This window comes from Quercus lobata, chromosome 4 (assembly GCF_001633185.2).
Source record: "Quercus lobata isolate SW786 chromosome 4, ValleyOak3.0 Primary Assembly, whole genome shotgun sequence".
NCBI lineage: Eukaryota > Viridiplantae > Streptophyta > Magnoliopsida > Fagales > Fagaceae > Quercus > Quercus lobata.
The window spans coordinates 34,939,517-34,950,577 of record NC_044907.1 but is presented as its reverse complement, the minus strand read 5'-3'; the positions used below and the strand labels follow the sequence as shown (position 1 = coordinate 34,950,577).

Below are 11,061 nucleotides of genomic sequence, written 5' to 3'. Positions count from 1 at the left end.
AACCAAAACCTTGTAACGAAAATATAATTTTTCCTATTTTTTCTACATCCTCCCTTGACCTAACTATATTACAAATTGCATTATATAAACCCTACCATTAATGTATCAATTGAACTGCTCCTTTCACTCTCAAAATCCTATTTTTGACTTTTGTTGGAAAATGTAGAAATATTAGCAAATCATGAACGGTCTTGATGGGGAGAAATTATGCTCACTATTTCAATGGTATAATGTGGCCTTTTCTTGCTGAGAGGGAAGAATAAAGAAAGCCAACTATTCCTTTGATAATGATGCTAAAACTGTTTTCATCTACTCACATCCAAGTATCAAACCCCAAAAATAGCAAAAGAAAGACTAAAAATTTTATTATACAAAAATTTAAAAAGTTGAAAAGATGATGTCCTTAATTTACAATTTATTGGGTAATGACTTTGAAATACCACACATGTTTGAAGGGAAGTGCACACATAGATATTGAAATATGCAAATCTTTGTCATACAAAATTTAAAGGAAACTCTAGGGAGCCATTAGCATATGCCTTGTAATTGTTGTCATTCCTTAGTAAGTTAGTGAGACGAGAGCTATAAGAAACTCCCATAATCTCTCTATACTCTCCCCACCATTTCATGAAGCTACTCCCAGATAAGAAAATCTCAGAAGATACTGCGTAATTTTTCATCAAATCAAATACATACTTTTCAAACTCAACCAGTTCTTTCTTTGCAGAGTCTTTCTCCTCATCACTTGATTCTTTGCTACTCAACAACTTGCATGAAATGAGAGCCTCCTCAACATGTGCCCAAAAGCAAGAATCCTCTGTCAGACTTGACGCCACATTCTGTTTCTTCAATTCATTTGGAACACTTAAAGGTTTCTCAGTTTCTTTCAGCCACTGCTCCAATTGTATGTACTGTTTAGACCTTCCTTTATTTATGTAGTCTTTTAGGCCCTTGTTGTAGTATTCAGCTATGTCTAGCGGCTCAATCATCCTTCGGTAATTTGTTCCCCCAAAGAGTGAACGGGTACGAAGGGAGTGGCCTACTGTCTGGGGCCTTTTCTCTGCTTGATCAACCATTTCTTCCCAAAAACATGTGAGAGATTTTTTAAACTTTAACAAATCCATATCAGTCATAGTCCTTCCAATACGGTTTTCAAGCTTATATCTATCATAGTATCCAATTCCTTTGTCTTTAGACAACTTCTTATAGTGTTCTAGATAAGCCATATATACTTTTATTTCATTCAACCCCCTGGTGGGATCAAAAGCCTGCTTGTTTAAAATTGCCGTCATTTTTTCCTGTTTTTCTATCTTTGCAATGATGATGTTGATATCAACGTTCTGCAGTGGCTGCAATAACTTGTAAAAATGAGTTGGGCTAGAAGGGAAGTTTTGAAAGATCACAAGGACAAAGACAAAGACTTTAAATTGTAGTAATTTTTACTCATGTAAGAAACATTAGAGGCTTTGGTTAGTTGTTAATACTTAATTGGTAAGCATTTCATTCATTACATTATTCTATTTTGTGTATTGTCTAGGTGTAACGTATATGTACCATACAAATGACATAGCTCAAATAAGCATTCTAATTATATACGATTCAAAAAGAATTGTAATTAGGTTACCTGTGATCGCACCAGTCCAATTGCTGCTAGTTTTGTAATAATGCCTGCCCGTAATGGTGGTGTAGTCCAATCAATTAATGACTCATGATCAGTAGTATCCTTGCAAAGTACCTTACGATTGAGATGCTCCACAAATGTTCCATAGGACTCAAAAATCTTATTAGGATCTTGATTTTCAGGACTCCCTATATAGGTTGCCATCAGCAACTCCAAAATGGTTTGGGGGTCCTCAAAACAAGAACAACCCAGCTCCGAACACAAGAGAAATGTTCCAAAAGGCTTGTAACCATTAATTAAGACTCTAGGAACTGGATCCTGGTCAGAAACCACATGCAAAAAGCAAGAGTTCCATGCTACATATTTAGATATGGTTTTCTGCAGGCTTTCATCACCAATAAGGGGTGAACCAAAAGTGATGCAAAGTGGGCATTTGGTGGTTGAAAAATTGAATTTTTCTAGTAGTGATATGGTGAAGAGAGTGGCAACAGATCCTCCCAGAGAGTTTCCAGTGATAATTAATGGTTTGGAATTGTCAATCTGCATTATGATATGAATCTTACAATGTTTATAACTGGCCAAGTCACATTCTCATAGTTCAATAATAGAAAAATATTCGGCATGCATATTGTACACATTGTTAAATGTTATTATGCCAACTATGAATATTGGTCACTAACTCGTACTGGAAAGATAAACATACAATTATGCCAAATTTAATAAAATTAACTTCCTAATGAATTCAAAATCTATGAAAGTTTAAAAATTTATAACTTCAGCTCAATTATACATTATCTAAAACTAATATTATTACCGAATTTACTTTGCTTAGATCGATATTAACATCTTCATACTAATAAGTGCAACTTTTGAAATTAATCTGTCAATAGCAAGTGGAGAGTGCTTTTAGGCAAGAGTATAAATTGCTTAACTTGTTAGGAGTGAATGTTCCTAGATTACTTGGCAACTAGTTCTAACGAGTGGAATTAGTTATCTGAAAGTTTTAGTGGATAAAAGTGAGTCCAAAAAGGACTCATATTAATAAAAATTACCTTCCATATTGCAGGAAAACTTACAATCTGACCAAGATATGAAAATAAGAAATTGAGCTTATGTTCTAATTTGATTATTTAGAGACATATGTCATTTAAGGTTTTATTTTATTTGATTTTTTCCATTTTCCCTATTCTAATAAACGCTTCAACTGAATATAAAATTTTTAAAAAATAAAATAAAAACTCCAACTAAACCAATTGGGATATGTAAAATTGTAAAATCAAACAAGTTTCTAATATAACTATATTAAAGTGGAAACAATCGAGTTAAAATATCTGGACTCCAATTTTGTGCCAAATATCTTTTGAAATTTTCCAATAATTTGATGCCAAGTGTCATTCTATTGTTTAATAATGTAATATCAAGTGTCTTTAGATATTAATTAATGTACTCTAATTTCTTGCCTAATTTTCCTAAGAAAAATGATTGCAAAATGTCTTTTTAATTTTGTGTCAATTATATATAAATGCAAATTCACGTATCTAATTCTTAAAAAATATAAAAAGACTCTCTCTCTCTCTCTCTCTCTCTCTCCATATATATATATATATATAACAGTCATTCTGAACAGTTAACAGCTCCAACATGCATGGCAGGAAGAAATAAACTGATTTACAAAATAAAAGTCAAGAGTTTACATACACAGTAAAGAATATATTTGATAGTAATTGGCAACATCATCAACCATTGACACCACTAACATGGAAGAGTGAGATATGTAATAATGATAAGGATAAACCTTTAAAAAATTAAAATGGAAATCTTTCTATTAAATAAAAAGGATAAGTTTCATAAAAAAAATATCATTCGGATGGGCTAGGTGCATAACTATGGCTCAACCCCTTCTTTTTTCATTAAAAAGAAAATGATAAGTTATACAAAACAAAAAGGTCAAAAGTAAGTGTTTTGGAACAGGACAATACTAGACAAAATATTTTTTCAGAATAGATTTCATAAATGTATAAATGCTAAGTTATCATTGATTCTTATCGGGACCACCACCAATACCATTATTATTATTTTTTTTTTTGTCTACCTTTTAAAATTTGTCTCCTCAATGATTATGAAAAAAGATTGTGATAAAATGGTAGTAGTGCTATGAATATAGCTTCTTTTTTTTTTTCACAATAAATTTTGTAATTGTTGAGTTAGTCAATTGTGAGTAGTAAAGAAAAAAATGATGAGTTCATGAATTTCAAATGTGTCTATCACTCGCAATCACCCACTCAACAATTATGAAATTTGTTGGAAAAGAATATGTGATTGTAGTCTAGACACATTGTTTGGAGCATCTTGTAATGTGTTGGTTTAGATATGAAAAATGATATCAATATCTTGAAAATTGGGCTGAGAATACTAACAGAAATATGTGAAAGATTGCAAAATGATTTGTTTATTTAAAAGACTGAAATATATTAGGTTTACGGATCAATACATCGGAAAATAACAGAAATTAAAAAAAAAAAAAACTATAATAATCAAATATCATACTTTTTTTTTCTTTTATTATAATGATATCTCAACACGGGTTATTATTTTTGTCATACCAATTCAACCAGATATCATTTCAAGGATAGATATTTAATTAAAATCCTTGATAGTAATAATAATAATAGTAACCATTCCATGGCAGATAAGTGTGAGTGATAGCATTGATATCCAAACTCTGCTGTGTTTGGTGTTTCTTGAGGGTCTCATGGGACCCACCAATATAGAAAAATATAAATTTAATTTTAAAATTAGATTCACAGTACTATTTATACATTTAAAAATTATTTTATAACCGTGTTTTTAGTTTTTTTATCCAAACAGATGTACTAAACGATCTAGCAACTCAAGCTCGTCAATCAAAAAACTAGCATGTAAAAGTATAACGAGGGAGCTTCTGCTAGACTTCTCTATATACAAGTTCAGGGAAAACGAAACTCGATCAGATTTCATCCAACTCTTGATCTGGGATTTGGCCCCCCAAGTTTTGGTAATGTTATCTTGGCAGAGGCATCCCAGGCGATTGTTGCTTGTGTGGTTTAAAAGTCTTTTATTCAGCACACACACACACACACACACACACACACACACAGAGAGAGAGAGAGAGAGAGAGAGAAGAGAGAGAGAGAGAGAGAGAGAGAGAGAGAGAGAGAGAGAGAGAGAGAGAGAGAGAGAGAGAGAGAGAGAGAGAGAGAGAGAGAGAAGAAGAAGAGAAGAAGAAGAAGAAGATCAGATTTAAATGTTGAACATTGAGTTAGATCAAATCATTGAGGCCAGCAAGTTCAAGTTTCTCGACAAGAAGACACATGGGTCGAACTTAATGCTTACAACTGCTATATATGACCCCAAAAAAAAAAAAAAAAAAAAATTCGGAGTATATATATATATATATATATATATATATAGGTACCTTTGATTTCAAGAAAGGGAGCACACCAAAAATATTGGAGCTAAAAAGCTGAAATGCAGGTTGGTTAATGGAGAACTCTTGGTTGTCTTTAGGGCACAGGAAATTGAAGACAGGAAAAGACTTCTTAAGAGTTGATGATGAAACAAAATCTCCTCCTCCATTTCCCTGAACATAGTCTTTGCTATTAGCAGGCAAAGTGAAAAAAGCAATGATGGTACAGTTTGGTAGCTCAAAAACTTTGAATTTCACTAAGGAAGATGGTTCTTCATTTTGACTGGTTTCTTTGCATAGCTCCGTAATTGCAGTCCATGCATGTTGTAGGATATCAAGGTTCACCACAAACTTTGCCAACTCTAACCCACTGCTAAAGCTGCCATCATGAATTAATCATAGGAAAAATTAGCAAAGAAATGATGATGCATTACTCTTTAGTATTGAATTTCTTGGTCAAGAAACAAACTTAAAAGGAAGAGAGAAAAAGTGAAGAAAAACAAACACAAACAACTAGGGAAATAAAGAAAAAGAAATGATTTTTTTTTTTTTTTTTTTTTTAATTTACACTTACAACTGTGTTTGGGTCATCCTCTCTAGCTTTAGATTTGCTTAGTAATGTTGAGCAAACTTGAGTCTTACATATATAAGAATAAAGCATTGAATGGTTCTACTCATCAGGTACAGAAATTTCCCAGAGATTTCACAAGACGACAAGTCAATAACCGTGGAGGTTTACTTGACTTGCTTTACTTTAACCCAAAGTCATTTTCTACATTATCTTTTAAATAAATGAGCAAATAAATAAGTACTATAAGCATTGAAGTGGACCAATTTCACTATTTTGAAAGAAACATTCTTTTGTTTCACACCATCACTCACGGTGAGCTGCGAATCACTCTTTTTAAATCCTCCACAAAGACAAGAAAAAAGAAGGACGGTGCCTAGCCCTTTCCTACCTAAAAAAGTTCCATTATGCTCTCCACGTCTAAAGAAAAAATATATATAAATTACATTATAAACACGAAAAATTTCACAACACGGAGTGTTATTGGGGGTAGCATCTACCAACTCTTTTAAATTGTGTATGAGTAACGATGGAGGACACAATTTCTCACAACTTTATGCCATATGGTGAGTTGTGGTATAAATTTGTGGCAAATTATATGTTTCTAACATTACTCATCATGTGTTATTGTGTGTACATGCCAATTTTTTTTTTTTTTTTTTTTACAATTTTTAAGTTGATTAATTTTAATTGGATTTTATTTATATTTATCATTGACATTTTTTTTTTGGATAAACTTGACATTTTTTTTTACATATTATTAACAACTTGTGGATTTGACTGTGAAAATTTTCATTTCTCTCTCTCTATCTTTGTATCAAGTGGATTCAGATGAGTGAATTATGAGAGAATATGAAATTTTCTATGGTACTTGATGGTGCATGTAGAGAGGCTCGGAAGCTAATGACCATTTCTTCTAAGGTCGACGTCTTGAGGAAATTAATGGCTCTGCTGACAAGCTAGCTCCCCGACTGGACACAACATCATTCCCAAACTTGTTGAATTCTCAACTTGCTAAAATGGTACTATTTAGCTATGATTGATGAATAATGAGTAATTAAGATACCTACATTTTTATTATCTTTGCCTGTCATTTTCATCTCATTACTCTTCATGAAAAAAGTTATGTAGTACTTTTCTCTTCTTTTGTTGAAAAGTTATGTTGGACCTTGGTGCACCTTTTTTGTGCACCTTTTTTTTTTTTGGTATTTTTTTTTATTAACTGTGATATACATGACCACCACTGGTATACAAATTCTAGCTTAATGAAATAAACTTTCTAATAATAATAAAAATGATAAAAGCTTCTATATAGATAATTAAAAAGGTCAGTTTTTGTCAATTAACCTGATTTATTTGTCTCAAAGAATCTTTTATTGTTATACTTGTTGGGGTTTGTTAAGCACCTTTGACTCCATTAGATGGGTTAAATTAGTTATCATATTAGCCAAAACATTGGTTTGTTGAGACAAATGTGAGTGCTCTAATTCAAGGGTGCAATGCTCCTTAATGGAGATTCTTAAAACCAAAGGAAAACATTATTCATTTGTAATTCTTTTGAGGAGAATTCACTTGTAATTCAAGTGACATTTTCTGAGAAGTTAAAGTTTCTCTTCTTCTTTTTTTTCTTTTTTTCCAAATCATGTCTTCTTTTTCTTTTTGACTGAAGAAGGTATGCACACATTGTCTTCTGCAAGAGTCGCAAGTGCCAAACACTTTCCCGTAAGTGCGCACCAAAATACCAATAAGCATGTACTGCAGTCTACGTCCCAGAACTTACGCAAGAACCAAAAAGGCTTTTGACGTATATAGAAGTTGACATCGATGTCCACCCCGCACCTCACGTTTGCCGTAAATTCCAAATTATTTAATGAATACTTTTGGAAGTTGATAGGAAATTGATCTCGATGTGCTGCCACTAGTCCAACGACCCATGTAAAGGCGAAACTCATAAATGTTTAGTTTTTGTACCATCAATTGACGTGCATATTGGTTTGATAATAAAAATAATAATTATGAAAAGCAGATTCTATAAATTGAACCTCTATATGAGTAGATCTCTTGTCGTTATTTAAACTCTTTTTTATTTTCTTTCTCAAGTTTCATCATCTAAACCTTTTTTTTTTTTCCTTTTCATAAAAATCATCCAAACCAATTAAAAGCTGGGATGGTTTATTATGGGCAATTTATTTTGAAAGTAGGACTCGATTTGCTAAGGGATATTTTAATAAATTATATTTAGAAAAAAAAAAGAAAGATTTTAGAGGTTGTATCTAAATAGATTAGAGAGACTAAATCAACCAATAAATGATAACAAATATGCAAAATTTGTAAATGTTTTTGCGCTTAAAAAAAAAAAAAAAATTTGGGAGAAGGTATTTTATACCAGTTCCATACAAAGGATTTAAGAGATATTTACTGGTTTAATAGATAGCTAAATGCCTAAGAAAAAAAAAATAAATGAAAGAAGGCGAAAACACTATTTTGGTCCCTATATTTTAGTGTTACAATCAATTTAGTCCCTACATTTTAGTAGCAGTCAATTTAGTCCCTACCGTTAGTTTACTAACAAAAAATGTCTATGTGGCAAACGGTTTGTACAGTAGGCATGACTAAATTAAAAAATTAAGTGAGATGCTGATATGTCTAAATTTTATTGGCCAAGTCAGTGCTTAGTTGAAAAAAAAACCACATCAACTTTTACAAATATATTTCTTTTCTTTTTTTTCCAATTTTTTTACTCTATTTTTTCTTTCAATTTTCCTACGATTTTTTTAAAAATTAATTTTATTTTCCCACATTCTTCATTGTTCTTCTTCCCAAACCCAGAAAATTCTTCATTGTTCTTTCCCCAAACCCAGGACAGCCCTCCGTCTCTCCTAATCTCCTATTCCTCACTTAACCACTGGTGCTTGTGCCACCTATCTTTCACCGCCACCACAAGAACCACACTCACTGCAACTATTATCTCTCTAGATAGCACAATCAAGTCCTTTATGGGTTCTCTCCCTCTCTCCAAACCACTCCCTCAAAACAAAATCAGAAATAAAAATCCCATTATCAACTACCACAACTGAGCCAAATCCGGATCTCATGCCTAAGAAACTAAACCTTCTTGGGATTTCTCATCCTCATCCTCCTCTCCCATGTGAATCCAAATCCCAATCGCTCCAAATCCAGCCCCTTAGTGGACCTCCAATTCTAATTCAAAATGGTCTAGAACGATTGCTCTATTCAAGTTTGCCAATTTGAAATGCAACTCGGATCAGATCCATGTCCTCTTCGTTTGGTTAACAACTGCATATGAAAGTTTTTATCCTCTGTATGGGTTTCTAGTGGCCAGGCTGCTATACATTCACTTGGTATACAATGAAAATAAAATGAAAATTATGTTTGATTGAAGAAAGTTAAAAGAAAAATAAAGAGAGGAAAAAAAGAAAAGAAAAGAAATATATTTGTAAAAGCTAATGTGGCATTTTTTTTTTTTGCCAACTAATCACTAACATGGCCAATAAAATTTAGACACGTCATCATCTCATTTAATTTTTTAATATTAGACATGTCAATCTTACAAACCGTTTGCCATATAGATATTTTCCGTTAGTAAGTTAACGGTAGGGATCAATTTGACTGTATGTTAAAAATAACAGGGACCAAATTGACTATTATCAAAATGTAGGGATTAAATTGACCGTAACACCAAAATGTAGGGACCAAAACAGTATTTTCGCCATGAAAGAAATTATAAAACCCATTTAGTCTCCGGTTGTTACACGGCTTAGGATGAGTTCGGTTCATCCTTTCAATTATGAGCTTTTTGAAAGAGGGACCACTTAATTAGTACAACTGCTACCTAGGGAATGTAACACCAAAACATACTCTATCACCTTTCTTATCAAAGGTTTTAAAGGCTAAATATGCTATTTTTTAACACTTGACTCTAAAAAAGCACACTATAGGTCTGTTTGGATAGAACTTATTTTGCTAAAATTGAAAACTGAAAACACTGTAACAAAATAATTTTTAAATGTGTGAATAGTACCATGGGACTCATTTTTAATGAAAAAGTTACTGAAAAGTGTAATTTGTGGATCTGTGAATAGTACACATATACACTGTTCACCATGGGAAGTCAACATTTGTGGTTACTGTTCAATGAACAGTAATCGCACTACTCCAAAACACGTGAAAAAAAAAAATGAAAACACAGCTTCAGTGAAATCCAAATAGTCACTATATTAAGGATGTTATATTTAAAAGTTTTAACATCTTAGCTACAGTAGAATGCCATCTTTGACATCCTACTATAGCTGAAATCTTTAAAAAAATAGTATTTTATTATCACTTCAATTAAAATAAGAATTTCTCTCTCATGGGAATGATCTAATCATGAAGAATAAAAAAGAATAAAAAAAGAATGTTTAAATGAAGTAATAAAAAAATAAAAACTTTGATTTTTGATATATGGAAAAGTGATGTGTTAAATATTATAAAGTGACATTTTTAATTGTTAAATGCTAAATTTTTTAAAACTCTTGATGTGAATGCTTTTACAAGGCTAAAATGCATGATTTTAAAATCACACCAATCGCTTAAAAGTGGTAATTTGAAACGGGCACTTATAAATTACTCTTAAACAAAACGTGCGGTGTATGACTATTTGGTTGATGCCTTCGACAGATGCTACAGTTGAAAATGCCCAACAACTACTTGCATGCTCATCATATCATCATCTATACCCACTACATGATCAGCAAAACAAACGCTAGCTAACCACATATTTTCTCAAAAAAAAAAAAAAAAAAAAAAAAAAGAGAGAGAAAGAAGCTAACCACATATACATGCATAGTCATGTATATATGCATGCAAAATGCACATTACCACACAAACATAGAGGATATAGAAGGATTCAAGCAAGGGGTGTTTGTGGTGTGGTTTTGGGCCATTTTTAGTACCGCACCTTGTGGTGCAGTTTAGATAAAACTATAACTGCACCGCACTTTATTTTTGCGATCACATGTGTGGTGCGGTCAGTGGCGACTCTAGGAAATTTTGTCAGGGTATTCCTCAATAAGCATAAATTACATAATTTAATAAAAAGAAAATTTTATATATTGACAATAACAACAACAATAAAAAAACACGCAAATATATAAAATTTACAATTGCCTTCTACGAGTTTTCATATTTTGAAATCATTGCATGATAGTCTCATTATCAATGCTACAAGTTACATCTTTTTCAGTATACACAATCAAGCAATCATTCATCCATTGATCTCATATTTGATTTCACAGTTCATTCTTTATATATTTCATTGCTGAAAACTTTTTTCTACTATTGCAATTGCAACTGGAATGGTCAAAGCTAACTTCACAAGCAAATAGACTAAGGGACAAGTCTTTTGCTTCCTTGTGCTCACTAACT

The 11,061-nt window shown here is 32.1% G+C and overlaps 1 protein-coding gene across 1 annotated transcript; it reads right to left on the bottom strand.

Annotated features, from left to right (window-relative positions):
• Nucleotides 1-403: 403 nt before the first annotated feature.
• Nucleotides 404-5,798, bottom strand: LOC115987287 (senescence-associated carboxylesterase 101-like). The gene is made up of 4 exons (XM_031110805.1): nucleotides 5,641-5,798; nucleotides 5,076-5,445; nucleotides 1,625-2,161; nucleotides 404-1,349 (listed from the first exon to the last, which is right to left on the bottom strand). Exons 1-4 carry the CDS (start codon nucleotides 5,655-5,657, stop codon nucleotides 495-497), a joined length of 1,779 nt encoding a protein of 592 aa, XP_030966665.1. The 5' UTR covers nucleotides 5,658-5,798; the 3' UTR covers nucleotides 404-494.
• Nucleotides 5,799-11,061: the final 5,263 nt, after the last annotated feature.